We start from the raw sequence: 15,433 nt of genomic DNA, 5'->3' as shown, positions 1-15,433 counted from the left end.
AATCAAACACTACAAAATCCAGGATGAAATTCTGATGGAAATCAAACAGTGTCTAGAGAAAAGAACTGATGCTTTCGAAATATACGAAGGGTGTTCAATACGTAATGCAACACTTTTTTTCCTCAGTCAATTTCAGTTGAAAAAATGCAGAATTTGTGGGGCATCAAGGAATATTACTACTTCAGCCCCAATACTTTCATGAATAAAATAAAACAGTACATTTTTATTTGCATTTCAGTATTTTTCATACAGTCGGCTTCATCAAAGTTCACAGTGGTGTCAAGTTTTATACAATAATCAATTACATATACAAAAAAATAACACAGGAAATAACTAGCTTACTTAAGAACTAAAAGATTTTCTTTATCACTCAGGAAAAAAAACATACTATAATGATTAGTTTGTAGGAATTCTTTAATTGGATAGAATTCACTGTATTTAAGCCAAGTTGGTAAAGCACTCTTGTATTTATCTAGTGGTACTGTACGAGCTGAGTATGGTAGCTATTATAGTCTATAGCAAGTCTTGACGAACGCAAATCCAATAAGTGACTATTTCTGTTGTTGCGAACATGCATATCACATCTCATGTTGCATTTTTCCAGATCTTCTCTGGCATATCATCCAACTGTTTTATATACACAGATTAGGTAATATCATTATGCCAAGACATTTAAAGTGGTTTCTGCAGGGCTCTTTGGGTGGCAATCCTGCTAAACGTCTTATTGTCTTCTTTTGCCACCTGAATGGAAGAAAACAAAATACGACTGTGGCAAAAACTGCTCTCATATTGTTTCTTAATTTATACAACAACAAAAGCACACGAGCTAGTTTCCTGTGCATATAATGTGTGCATTCTTACCAAGAGAGTTTTTGTCTATGAATAGTCCAAGTAGTTTTACTGTTTTATTTTCATTTTTGGTTACCTTTAGCTTTAAAATATTTCTTCTGTTTCTGTTTGGCTTATTGACATGACACCAGTGATTAGTCATCATTTGCACCATTTCTCCATTGTTAGTTAGTGCGCTTTGTAAATTTTCAACTGTCATTACTGATGCCACGTTATCAGCACACAGTATATTATTACATGGTATGTAATTTTAAAAGTAATTAATTTCGACAATAAACAGCAAAGGCCCAAGAACAGAGCCTTGAGGTATCCTTGTTCTTATTGGGAGTATTGGTGATCTCTGCTTGTTTGCATACACAAGTTGTAAACTTTTGCTTAAATAAGATTTAAATACACTGAGTGGTTTACTTTCTACGCCATAATATTTTAACTTTCTGATGAATATGTCACATGACACAGAGTCAAATGCTGTGCTTAACTCATTAAAAATGTGTTCCAGACACAGATGTCCTTTTTTCATAACCTTCATAAACATTATTCATCAAAGCTTGAATTCTGTAAGACCATCTATTCGCAGATGGTTGTGGGACTTCTGCTGTTTGTATCGAATGTCAAATCAAACCCCTTTCAGCTGCCTGATTTCCAAACTCTTGCTTCATTGGGCTACCAGTTTTGGCGATCTCATCTTTAGGTCCCCTGACCAATGTGTAGGAAGGTTCCAACTCAGTTCCAGTCAAAACGGGGGCCAGCATTCAAAGACTGGTACCTGTATATTTCTGCTTGCTACAGCGATCACTTCAACCATCATCTGCTGAATATTTATCAAACAGTTGGTAGATGATTTTCATCTTTGACTGTTTCAGTTTGAACAGCCAGCAGATGATATTTGAAGTGATTGCTGTATTAAGCAGAAATGTGCAGATACCAGTCTTTGAATGCCGGCCCCTATTTTAACCAGAACCAAGGTTGGAATCTTACTAAACATCGGGCAGGGGGCCTAAAGATGACATAATATATTGCCAAAACTGGTAGCCCAATGAAATAACTGTTTGGAAATTAGACAGCTGAAAGGTGTTTGATTTGACATTCAAAGCTTTGACTGTTTTTACGGTTGTTGGAAGAGACCTGAATCCGAACTCTTGCACATTTAAAATTTTGTTGCTTCCAAAATAACTGTATATCTGTTTAAACATATAATTTCTATTATCTTGGCTACGACTATTACTAGGCCTATTGAAATTGGTCTGTGGTTATTTGGGAGGTTTTCATCACCTCCTTTTATAGTTAATTAATGTAGCTGTGAGCTTCAGACATTCTGGGAAAATTCCTTCACCTAGTACTCTGTTAGACAGTGAAAGAAGTAGCATTTTTATTTCCTTTGTAATACACTTTGTGATGGAATTACTGAGTGCAAAATAGTATTCTGCTTTGGAATTGCTTAGTTTGTGTATTGATTTATGAATGTCATTTACAGCACTTAGGGTCCACATCAATTACTACTTCTTTGTTTTGGATGAGTTACCAGGGTTTCTGCATATAATGTTTACTATTGGGATGATTAGTGCTCTGTAGATACATAAAAAAGTTATAAGCCTGTATGTTTGTTAACTTTTAATTTTGGTTTTGTTGTACTAAAAAAGATTGTCTAATATTGCTGCAAAATAGTCTGAATTGATGAATAATTGAGACTTATCCAAATTCGGCTGGTAGAGTAGCTGAGCATTTAGAACACTGTACTTCAAATGGGAGATTCCAGATTATACTTTAGTTGTGATATGAAGTTCTATTACTATATGTTTACAATTTTCTCCCTCCTTTACAATGACTAATACTGATACGCACATAGCTGAACAGAGGCAAAGGCTATGCTGAATACTTTATGCAACAAGTAACAATTGTAGCCATGAAGGAAAGACAGAACTGCTTGTGTTTTCACTTAAAAAGTTGATACAATTCTCACTATCGTGAAAGTAACCATTTTTCCTATCAGTTCGGAAACAGCAATCATCAATGTTTAACTATCATACATTTTTCCCCAACCGTATCTTTCTATGTGTCTGGAGATAAGGTTTCTTTATTTGAATCTTTTGCACAGATACTGAAGAGAAGGAGACTACTGAGGACGCAATGATACTCAGTTCTGCAGATACAAAGAAAATTTTAAACATTGTTCAAATATCCCAAAATCTGATTGCAATATTGTTGTTCAGTGCAACGATGTAGCTTTACTGTTTTTCCAAATATATTGAACTGCCCTACTTAATTAATTTTTTTCATTCTGGATTAACATATAAGTGCAGAGCAATGATGTTTGCTTGACAGAAATTTTCTACACAGAAAATTTTTAACAAATGAATTTATTTGCTCAGCGGTAAAACGTTATCACAAATATGAATAACATAACAATTTCAAAATCGAAAATAATACTACAGTAATGTTGAACCCTTATGACTAATTAGCTTTTTTTAGTTACTAGCGCTAATATTTAGGTAAATGCACTAAGCAATTGCTGGATTCATTACTACTGTGTGATTGACTATCTCGTCACTAATGTGTTATCGCATCAATGTGACATTTATATAAAGAGCTGCATATTTTACACTGTGCGGGATATGACAACAACAACGAAATCTAAACATAATTTATGCTTACTCTTTTGCTTTCTGGGCGTCCCATTGCAGTCGTTCTTCGAGGGTCGAGCCTTCTGGTGGGTTAGGGCGATCTAAACTGGCAAAAGCCCTAACGGCACGAGTAAAACGAGGGTATTCTTTCACCATGATGTTTACACTAATATATAGTGTCTCATACCACACTGTTTATACGCCAGGCTGAAGCCGAAACAATCGCAAATTTGTCGCTATGAGTAGCAGAAATTGGAGAATTTATTCGCCTAGCGTCAATGTGCTTGAATCTCTTTAAAGATTAACACTATTCTCTATCAGCAGTTATCAACTTTTACAACGTTGTGCAAGTTTCATGCCACCACACGCGCACAGATAAAACACATGCGGTACTCAACCCATTTCTATGTTGACAGGTGTCTTAACACACTACAAAAGCACACGACATTCCTACCACAACATTCAACATCACTTTTGCAGGGTTCCAACCTTCCCTACTACCACGTGTTACGTCTCTGATCAGAGACGCCCCGCGAATATTTACCTAAAGTGTTTGGCTTGATTGTGTTGTATATGTTTGCGTGAAGGTGTTGACAGACGTGTTTGGGATTTTTGGTTGATTTAGAACAGTTTTATTATGTTCACAAATAAGTGAAAGTGCGATGAAATTAATATTTGCTGCTGCAACCTGTTTAGGAGAGTGAATAGTCCACAGTGTGTGCGACTCACAGGATAAAACCCTTAATCCTGCTTGCCATCCGTTGCTGATAATCTTTACTTTGCGTATTTTTAGTATTTTTTGTTCGAAACAGAATTGTAATCGATGGAGAACTTTATCGGAATATTATCTCCTAAATTATCGGCGGAACTTATTGCAAAGCGGGCAGCTCACGTTTCAATTGTAGATGATGGTATAAAACTCTTGTCAGAGGAAGTGAGTTTTATACGATAATTTGCCCGTAACATAACCTACACGTTCATATCATTTCATGAACAACTCGTTTTAGGTGTTTCGGGCTCTGAAGTGTGGGAAGCTTGCTATTCAAAATTTCTCACAGAATGAGTTGCACCCTAGTTCTGATAATGAATCAGCTGTACCTTGGTTGTTTCTTGTGGATACTTTAAATTTTTCCTTTTGGTATCCAGAGGGCTGTGCCAAGAAATGGGAAGTAACTTGGCGAGGAAAAACATACACAGGATATTTTGCCCTTTGTGCGGCTGTAAACAGAGCAATTTCGGTACGTCAGTGAGAATAGACTACACAACAAAAAGTTTATTGCTATAACAAGCAATGGCTACGTTCCTGCAGCTCCAAGTGAATTTCTGATTATGGATTTGCAGGAAGGAGTGCCCATGACTGATGCAAAATTTTGTTCCAATGTGACCCTGGATCAACTACGGCACATACTTCGTGGTGATAAGGAAACTGATGTCCCATTGCTACATGCAAGAGTAGATTGCTTAAGAGAAGTGGGGAATGTACTTATGGACAAGTATCAGGGTATGCATAATTTTGGATTATTTAAAACTTTTTCATAATTTGAAATGTATGAAACAGTTGTACGAGTCATATGGAATGTCATGAATATTTAATAACTGCCCATGTTCTTCCGATGTATTCTGTACTAATATTCTGAAGGGAAACATTGAGAGTTGTGGAGCAATACAAAATATACATCAACAGACAGTAACAGCTACCATTAATTAATACTGTAGGATATCGTATGTATAATTGTTATTAAAATGCTGTTATTGATGTGCGTACATAATCTGAAATAAATCTAATAAAATTATCAAGACAGCAGCATGGCAGCTTTGTTTATTTATATACTGTCATTATATAAGTGATCGCCAAGATGTTCACGACAATCTGAGGATGAGTTCTACCTGAAACACGTCAGTCATTGGTTTATCAGCTGGTGGCTTTGTCTTTTGTGACCAGTACAGCAGTTGTGCCATACTCTTATTGATTTGCAATATTATCCCATTCTTCCTGTGTAACTTTATGTCAGAATTACAAGGTCCACAAACACCATTTAAAATTAATTGATTATGTGTGGAGTGCGCACAAGGTTTTTATTTTTATTATTTTTTTATTTTTAAAGTGATTCTCCATTCAGTCAAAATAATGATACCAGTAGGAGAACCTAAAGTACTCATATTAGTGAAAGATGTATGCATGTGAAAGCATTGTATGATATTTGAGGTTTGCCCAACAACTGTATCAGTTCCTTGCTGAACTGCCGTAAGGAGGCTGTGTGCATAAAACACACAAATATCCACCGAAAAACTGTATCTGAACACTTACCAGACTACTAACAAATTAAATGTGGTGTACGCCAAGGATCTGTAAAGAGACCCCTTCTGTTCCTTCTGTATGGGAATAATCTCAAATGTGGATGCATATAAAACAGTCATAGTTGCAGATGACAACTCTACTAAAAGGAGACAGCAGTGAACAGTTACAGCAATCAGTAAGCACTGTCACAAAACAACTGAGCAACTGGGCACAGCATAATCTGCTTGTAATAAATAATAAAAACCCAGTTACACTAAAATGATACAGTGCTCCTAATAGGATCTCTATCAACGATGAACCAGTAGGTGCACGTGTCTGGTGCAGACCCCAATCAGTCTTCCCTTCTCCTCCCGTCCAGCAAGTCTCCCCTAACCCATGGTCCTGGATACCTTTTCCGAACTACCCTTTCTCCTAAACCTCTCCGGTTCCTTTCCCTTCATCCTTTCTGTCAAACCCTCTTGCCAGAAGAAGGAGGCACTGGCTCCGAAAGCTTGCATAAGTAAAACCTTTTTTCATGTGCTTGTTCTCCTTCCACCACTTGGTGAGGAGATTTTAATCTATCCAAGTACATTTTAATGTATAAAGTGTATTATTGCAACTTTAAATAAGTATGCCTAGAAATCACTTTCAGAAGTGTACTTATAACTTGACTTGTTCAATGCCTTATGCAAAAGATGCTTTGGTAGAGAGAAGGTCCAGTAAATACAATACAATGCAATACAAAGAAATAGTTCCCACAGACAAGATGCTTAACTGCCAAAGAACTGGCAACAAAGTCCCAGAGTTCGAAGTGTTCCTCATGGAACTCATGTAATACAATTTGTAGGAAGTTGGATAAAGCATGAAATTGACAGTAATGAGATTCTTTGGGCAAAGTTGGGTCTATACTGAAAATCTAGTCTAATGGGAAATGAAGGTGGTGTATGCTATTGATCATAGTAAACATAAATCCGTTGAGGAAAAAAGAAGCAATATTAAATGAGCAGATTGCATGTGATGCAAATAACATTTTTAGACATTTTTTGGAACCTAAAATTTTAATAGCATCTGTTTCAACTACCATGGATACTAAGTGTGTGAGCTGCAGTAGGAAAGTTAGTTCAGGGGTTTTGTGCAGCTGTTGTGACAGGCGGTTTCATTGGGGAAATTGTAGCGGTGTGGGAATTGGGGAAGCAAATGAGACTCTTCCATTTTCTTGCAGGGTTTCCTGAAGAGATAGGATTATAGCTGAACAGGAGGAGAAAATTAGAGCCCTTCAGGCTGATTTGGACAGAGCGAGGGAGGAACTGAAAAGGTTAAGGGGGGAGGAGGGCAAACAGCGGTGGGAAGTGGTAGCTGGGAACAGGGGCCACAGAAAGAGGACAGTGTCTGACAGTTTCCCAATTGGCACAACCAATAGATTTGCCTTGCTACCACAGTTAAGTAAGGAAGAGGCTCCAGTAGAAGTAGATGTAGTTAAGATGCAACAGAATTTCACTAGGAAACCAACTGTTTCAAAAAAAGTAGAAAGTAAGAGGAAAGTTCTGTTGCTAGGTAGCAGCCATGTGGAAGACGTGTGGGCCAGATTTTGCAGAAAAAATTAGGTGACTGGTACCAGGTCACAAACTTTTTCAAGCCAAGTGCAAGCCTTAGACAGGTGGTAGAGGATATAGGTTCCTTGTGCAAGGGATTCACAAAGCAGGATCATGTGATGGTAGTGGGTGGAGTGGGAAACAGTGTTGATAGGGATCAGGACTACAGCATTGAGTGTGACCTGGTGAAAATAGCATCCACAACGACCCATACCAATGTTAGGCTGGTGCGTGCTTTCGTGCGGCATGATGAGCCCCAGTTGAACCACTCTGTCAGGAGGGTAAATATGGAATTGAATTAGTTGCGTAGGGCGGCCACTCTCAGACATTGGATTGGTTCCTGTCGAGGCTATTGATAGGGGGGATTTCACAAGGCATGGCCTACATATCAATAGAAAAGGGAAGGGTAAACTGGCAGGGTTGTTAGCGAAATCCATAAGGGGGGACACTAGTACTCATGGATGTACCTCTTTTTTAGGCTAATATCAGTGTCCAATGAGAAGTTAGGCAGGCAGGTGCTAAAGAGGTCCAAAACTCACAAAATTCTCACAACAGGAAAGTAAATAATAATGTTTCCATATTTAACCAAGATATTGGTGGATTAAAGAAAAAAGTAGATTCTCAGAAAAGTAAAGTACAAAATAATGTTACCATTTTTCACCAAAATATTCCGGGAGTGAGGAATAAAGTAGATGAGCTCCTGGTTTGTTTAGATGACATTGAATCTAATATTGTAATAGATATACTATGCCTGTCTGAACATCACATTGTGTCTGATATGGAAAAGGTAAATATCAGTGGTTATAAACTAGCTGCACATATGAGTAGAGAAAATAAGGTGGGAGGAGGAGTTGCCACATATGTCAAAAGTTATCACTGTGTAGAAAGCTTAGATACAAAAAAGGTTTGTCGAGAGCAACATATAGAAGCATGTGCCTGTCAACTTAAACTGAAGGAGGGTTCTTTTGTAATTGTTACAGTATATAGGCCCCCTCCAGGAAACTTTCATTTATTCCTGAAAACTTGGATGCCTTATTGTGCTATCTGTCAGATAGGGGAAAGCAAATTATTATTTGTGGGGACTTCAATGTTGATTCATTGAAAGAGTGTAATAGGAAGAATGACCTGGAAGTCTTGCTCGGTTCTTTCAATTTGACATCTGTCATTAATTTTCCTACTTGGGACAGCGGCACATTGATAGACAACACTTTTATAGACCAAGATAGGTTTAAAAACATAAATTCTTCTCCTGTTGAGAATGGGCTTTCTGATCATGATGCTCAGCTAGTTACAGTATATGACATAGCTCCATTCAGTAATTCAAAACTACCCTCCAAAGTTGTGCGTTCAATTAATGACTCAACAATTAGAAATTTCAGAGAAAATCTTCAGCAGTTAGACTGGGATGAGGTGTACAAGGAACCCGATGCTAATTTAAAATATAACTTATTTCATGATACACTTGTAAGACAATTTGAAAACTGTTTCCCCAAGAAAGTGGTTAAATCTAATAGTAAGAAGACATGCAAAAAACCTTGGCTTACTAAAGGAATAAAAATATCTTGTAACCACAAAAGGGAACTGTATCTAACAACAAGAAAGAGTAATGACCCAGAAACAGCCAAATATTATAAAAATTACTGTGCTACATTAAGAAAGGTTATTAAAAAGTCCAGAAGCATGTGCATCATGTCTGAGATTAATACCTCTGATAACAAAATCAAAACAATTTGGAATATTATTACGAGGGAGACAGGACAACCAAGAGTACAGGATGACGGCATCACCATCAAAGCGAAGGGAAACTGGATAAACAACAAGCTGGAAGTCGAAAACATTTTGAATAATCATTTTTTAAATGTTGTAGAGAAAATAGGATCTAAATGTTCATTAGAAGAAGCAAGGCAGTTAATGAAAGAGGCCTTACCCACACCATTTGATACAATTGAAATTCCATCCACCTCTCCATCTGAAATTAGGAAGATAATAAACTCTCTCAAGAATAAAAGCTCACATGGGATTGATGGCATTTCCAGCAGGATGATAAAAGCTTGTTCCCAAGAAATAAGTGGGATTCTTAGCCACATATGTTATAGCTATCTGAAGCAGGGTATTTTCCCAGATAGACTGAAGTATGCCATTGTTATACCACTGCATAAAAAAGGGGACACATCTGATGTCAACAACTACCGCCCAATCTCTCTTCTGACTGCCTTATCCAAAATTCTTGAATAAGTAATGTATTGTAGAGTAGCTTCACACCTTTGTAAAAATAAAGTTTTAACAAAATGTCGGTTTGGTTTCCAGAAGGGTTTTTCAATGGAAAATGCTATATATACTTTCACTAATGAAATATTAAATGCTCTGAGTAGCCGGAAGTCACCCGTTGGGATTTTTTGTGATCTGTCAAAGGCTTTTGATGTGTAAATCATGGAATACTTCCAGATAAGCTCAAGTACTGTGATATGAATGGGACAGTGCTCAAATGGTTTAAATCATACCTAACTGGAAGAGTGCAGAAAGTTGAAATAAACAGTTCACATAATATGCAAAAAACTGGTGATTTCTCAAACTGGGGAACAATCTAGAATGGGGTGCCGCAAGGTTAGGTCTTGGGTCCTCTGCTGTTCTTAATATATATTAATGACTTGCCATTCTATATTCACGAAGATGCAAAGCTGGTACTTTTTGCCAATGATACAAGTATAGCTATCACACCCAACAGACAAGAATTAACTGGTGAAATTGTAAACGATGTTTTTCAGGAAATCATTAAGTGGTTCTCTGCAAATTGGCTCCCATTAAACTTTGACAAAACACAGTATATACAGTTCCACACAGTAAATGTAATGATCCCATTAATAAATATAGACTTCGATCAGAAATCGGTAGCTAAGGTAGAATATTCAAAACTTCTAGGTGTATGCATTGATGAGGGGTTGAACTGCAAAAAACACACTGAGGATCTGCTGAAATGTTTGAGTTCAGCTACTTATGCTATTAGGGTCATTGCAAATTTTGGCGATATACATCTGAGTAAATTAGCTTGCCACACCTATTTTCATTCTCTGCTTTCGTATGGCATCATATTCTGGGGTAACTCATCATTGAGTAAAAGAGTGTTCATTACACAAAAGCATGTAACAGAATAATTGCTAGAGCTCATCCAAGATCATCCTGCAGACACTTATTTAAAGAGCTAGAAATCTTCACTGTAGCCTCACTATAACAAAGATGATGTGACTTACCTAACGAAAGTGCTGGCACGTCGATAGACACACAAATATACACACAAAATTCTAGCTTTTGCAACCAACGGTTGCTTCGTCAGGAAAGAGGGAAGGAGAGGGAAAGACGAAAGGATGTGGGTTTTAAAGGAGAGGGTAAGGAGTCATTCTAATCCCGGGAGCGGAAAGACTTACCTTAGGGGGAAAAAAGGACGGGTATACACTCACACACACACACACACACACACACACACACACACACACACACACACACACACACATCCATCCACACATATACAGACACAAGCAGACATATCATATATATATATATATATATATATTTATCAAAAAACAAAGATGATGTGACTTACCAAACAAAAGCACTGGCAGGTCGAAAGACACACAAACAAACACAAACATACACACAAAATTCAAGCTTTCGCAACAAACTGTTGCCTCATCAGGAAAGAGGCAAGGAGAGGGAAAGACGAAAAGATGTGGGTTTTAAGGGAGAGGGTCAGGAGTCATTCCAATCCCGGGAGCGGAAAGACTTTCCTTAGGGGGAAAAAAGGACGGGTATACACTCGCACACACACACATATCCATCCACACATATACAGACACAAGCAGACATATTTAAAGACAAATAAAAAAAAAAAGGACGGGTATACACTCGCACACACACACATATCCATCCACACATATACAGACACAAGCAGACATATTTAAAGACAAATTGTCTTTAAATATGTCTGCTTGTGTCTGTATATGTGTGGATGGATATGTGTGTGTGTGCGAGTGTATACCCGTCCTTTTTTCCCCCTAAGGAAAGTCTTTCCGCTCCCGGGATTGGAATGACTCCTTACCCTCTCCCTTAAAACCCACATCCTTTCGTCTTTCCCTCTCCTTCCATCTTTCCTGATGAGGCAACAGTTTGTTGCGAAAGCTTGAATTTTGTGTGTATGTTTGTGTTTGTTTGTGTGTCTTTCGACCTGCCAGCGCTTTCGTTTGGTAAGTCACATCATCTTTGTTTTTTGATAAATTTTTCCCACGTAGAATGTTTCCCTCTATTTTGGTTCATTGGTAGAATAGTAGGGAGATGTAGTCAGTCTACAAAGGAGATGTATTGCAAATCACTTGCACTAACCATCCAAGAATTTTGCTCAAATGAAAGTTGTGGCCATTCTAGTGATCTCGATATGTTATTCTGAAAAGTTGCAAATATTCCACTGTTTTCCTGTGCAGAGAACCTTCATTACCTAGCATTATAAATACGGACTATTCGCCAAATAGGAAGCTAGTTTACATTCAGAAGCAGAAATATTAAGACTGAAGAATGAATAAGTAAAAAGTCGTAGTTGTAGTAAGTGCAGATGTGAAGATTAGTCAAGAGAGAGAGTGATCAGTTGATTGTGAAGTATTAATAACAGTACTTCATAGTAATTTGTCAGTAAAAATATTGTTGTGAGACTGGTAACAATATTTTTACTAACAACGTAACAATAGTTTCCCATACCTAACTTTTTTATATCATAAGATGGGATTGTATTGTATATGTGTGTAATCAGTTTAAATAAAACTTTCTTAAACTTTGCATGTGACTTGATTATTTTTTACTACGGTAAAAGTAAAGGTAGCTTAAGATATCTTTAAAGCCCCTCCTTGATGTTTTTCTGTACCCGCCACTGCTTGGAAATGGATGCAAACTATCCCGAGAAAGCCTACTTACAAAGTTTGTGGAACCAGCTGTAAGTGAGGAATCTAGGAATATACTTACCCCCTATGTTTTGCTACCATAGTGTTTGTGTGGACACAGGGAAGGGCAGATTTTAAAAAAATATCAATATATATTGTACCGATATCAATATTTTCAAGACAACAATATCGATATTTTTAAATGTCAATATTTTTGCCCCATCCATACACGAGGGAAGACTCGGGAGTGAAACGCTTCTGACATGCATTCTGCACATGAAATATTGTACTTACCATAAACATTACAGACAGCAAAAGTCCATTTTCGATGAAATGTATGTGACTATTGTGCCGAGTCTACATTACATTTAGAGTGCCTCTATCCTTTCTTGATCCAGTCACTCAGGGCGTAAGTAGAGTGCACAATCTGCCTCATAGTTGGGAGCAGGGATTGGTAATTTCCATCATTCTCATACAGTGCTGCCACCAATGTGTTCATTTTGCACCTCATACCTATTATTTTCAATGGTAGAAATGACAAGCTGAAATAACAAACTTTCATGAATATGCAGTACAGTTACATTCATGTTCAAATCTGGTGCTCATTCGTAGTACTGAATATGAAATTAAATTAAGTCCATTGTAAGACATTTACTGTTAGATTGCAAAGATTAGTAGTAGCTGAAATGGGCAAGAAATCTGTTGATGAGAAGTATAGTGTCTATGTGTCAAGAAAAGACAGACAGCAAAAAGTTGCAGACAGGCATGATTAAAAGACACACACATTTAGCTTTAGGCCACAACTTTCATCAGTAAAGACACAACACACACACACCACACACACACAGCCACAAAGGAGCGTTCCCTTCATCACTCGGTGGAAACTGTGAAAATGTGAATCACATCCTTCACCAGGACTTTGATTATCTATTATTGTGCCCTGAAATGAGGGACATTGTACCCGAGATACTTCCCACTCCTCCTAAAGTGGTTTCTGTTGCCCACCCAACCTCCACAACATCCTAGTCCACTCCTACACCACTCCCAATCCCAACCCCTTGTCACAATGATCATATCCCTGTGGAAAATCCAGGTGCAAAACCTGCCCAATCCACCGACCCAGCACTTCATATTCCAGTCCTATCACAGGTTTATCCTACCCCATCAGGGTCTGGGCCACCTGTGAAAACAACCATGTCATTTACCAGCTCTGCTGCACAGATTTTTATATTGGTATGATTACCAACTATCTGTCCACCAGGATGAACAGCCACCACCAGACTGTAGCAAAGAACAAAGTAGACCTTCCTGTGGCACAACATACAACTGAACATAACATTTTTGATTTCAATGGCTGCTTCACTACCTGAGCCATCTGGATCCTTCCCTCCATCACCAGCTTTTCTGAACTGTGCAGATGGGAGTTATCCACTCCCGTAATTATCCTACGGTAACATACTGTCACCACACCCTTCACACCAACAGTTTCCACTCCCTGTGTCCTGTCATCTCCTACCCTGTTTATTTGCAGCCCTCTGCCAATACATCTACCCGTCTTTCCTCACTCCTTTTATTTTGTGTTCCTTTTTTCCCCACCTCCCTGCCCCACACCCTCCTGGCACTGCACCTTCTGGAGTCTGGTCGCTGCACACTCCACGAGACAGCATTCGTCTCTCTTCCCACCTGTACGCTACTATCCCTTCCACTTCCCCACCTCTTCCAGATTGATGCTTGCATCCCATTTGATGTTGCATTCTGGCCCGAGATGCTGAGTTGGCAGTTGTGTGTGCATGAGGTGTGCTTGCTTTTGTGTGTGTGTGTCTCTCTGTGTGTGTGTGTGTGTGTGTGTGTGTGTGTGTGTGTGTGTGTGTGTGTCTTTACTGAAGAATGCTGTGGTCAGAAGCTACGTGTGAGTGTCTTTTAATCATGCCTGTCTCCAACTTGATATGCCTTCTTTACGGCAATTAGCAATCTATCATTTCCTACATTGTCGATATTCCTATCTGGAGTTTCCATTGTTTGCTTTGAAACAATAAAAAGTACCATTTTTGATATCCAGTGTTTAAGATTGATTAATTGATGTATCAATAGTTAAGATATTGGCGGTGCGATCAATATTATTATAAAAGTATATCAATATTTTGATGTATCAATATTTTTTGTTCGTCCCTAAGAGAACAAGAACTTACAGTGCACACAGACACATTTAAAAAGTTATCATTCCTGCACTCCATACTTGAATGGAATGGGAAAAAGTCCTAATAACTGGTGCAATGGGAAGTACACCTGCCGTGCGCTTCACATTGGTTTACACAGTATGGGTATGGATGCAGAAAGACAGGTGCTAATGTGCAACATTTTAAGTAGAAGATATGGGTACAAGTGAATTGATCGCAAGTTTCTTATTGCCTGTTTTAAGTATGTTTATCATTTTACCTTTTGAACATTAAAGGGCACTATTGTGAGGAACATTTGTAAATGTGTTCCATGCAGTGAAGATTCTTGTGTGTAGATACTTCTAATGATGAAAGTGTGTACCTTCAAAATATATTAAATTAGTGCTTTTGCATTGTATGTGGCAGAACATGTTTCAACTTTCTTCTCCATAACAGAATATCAGAAATAGTGCTGTAAGAAGTAAGACGCTTCTGTAGATTAATCTACTACTAGTAGTAGAAGAATTAGGCTATGAACTTGGCTACCCTGCATATCTTAAGTTACCAGAATGATACTTTCACTCTGCAGTGTAATATGCACAATAATGAAATTCATTCACATTGTAAAATATTTCTTGGACTGAATTCAAACGTAAAACCTCACCTTTTGCAGGCAATGCCCTTACCAAATGAACCATGTGAGTGTGCATCACAAACCATCCTAACACTTAATTTCTCCCTCCCAACCCTTCTAGTCTCGATGGAAGCTTGTCCAACTAATACTTATACAAAGGTTATGGCAAAGACTGGCCTGCTACTGTCTAGGGGCTGGTTCCAGAATGAAACCAACTCAGCAAGAGAGTGCATACTGTAATAATACGGGTACATTTAAGTTGAGTGGCTGCCACTTTACTGCATTTGATGTTTTCACACTGTTATCAGCGTTCTTTTAGACAGTATCTCTTGATGTAAACTGATCCATATTCACAGGTGATTTCAGATGTGTTGGCGCATG

General features: G+C 38.0%; 2 protein-coding genes across 2 annotated transcripts in view; one reads left to right on the top strand and one right to left on the bottom strand.

The window, feature by feature from the left end:
• LOC124711320 (activating signal cointegrator 1 complex subunit 3) overlaps positions 1-3,897 on the bottom strand; it is a 253,343-nt gene extending 249,446 nt beyond the window's left edge. The window contains exon 1 of the mRNA XM_047241338.1: positions 3,502-3,897. Within this exon, the coding sequence (XP_047097294.1) occupies positions 3,502-3,626 (125 nt within the window). The 5' untranslated portion in view covers positions 3,627-3,897. The remainder of the gene's footprint in view (positions 1-3,501) is intronic.
• A 92-nt stretch (positions 3,898-3,989) lies between these two features.
• LOC124711811 (queuosine salvage protein) overlaps positions 3,990-15,433 on the top strand; it is a 48,727-nt gene continuing 37,283 nt past the window's right edge. The window contains exons 1-3 of the mRNA XM_047242034.1: positions 3,990-4,404; positions 4,478-4,708; positions 4,812-4,971. Of these exons, the coding sequence (XP_047097990.1) occupies positions 4,294-4,404; positions 4,478-4,708; positions 4,812-4,971 (502 nt within the window). The 5' untranslated portion in view covers positions 3,990-4,293. The remainder of the gene's footprint in view (positions 4,405-4,477; positions 4,709-4,811; positions 4,972-15,433) is intronic.

The sequence above is a fragment of the Schistocerca piceifrons genome, chromosome 8, assembly GCF_021461385.2.
Source record: "Schistocerca piceifrons isolate TAMUIC-IGC-003096 chromosome 8, iqSchPice1.1, whole genome shotgun sequence".
NCBI classification, from domain to species: domain Eukaryota; kingdom Metazoa; phylum Arthropoda; class Insecta; order Orthoptera; family Acrididae; genus Schistocerca; species Schistocerca piceifrons.
This window is presented reverse-complemented; position numbering and strand designations above follow the sequence as displayed.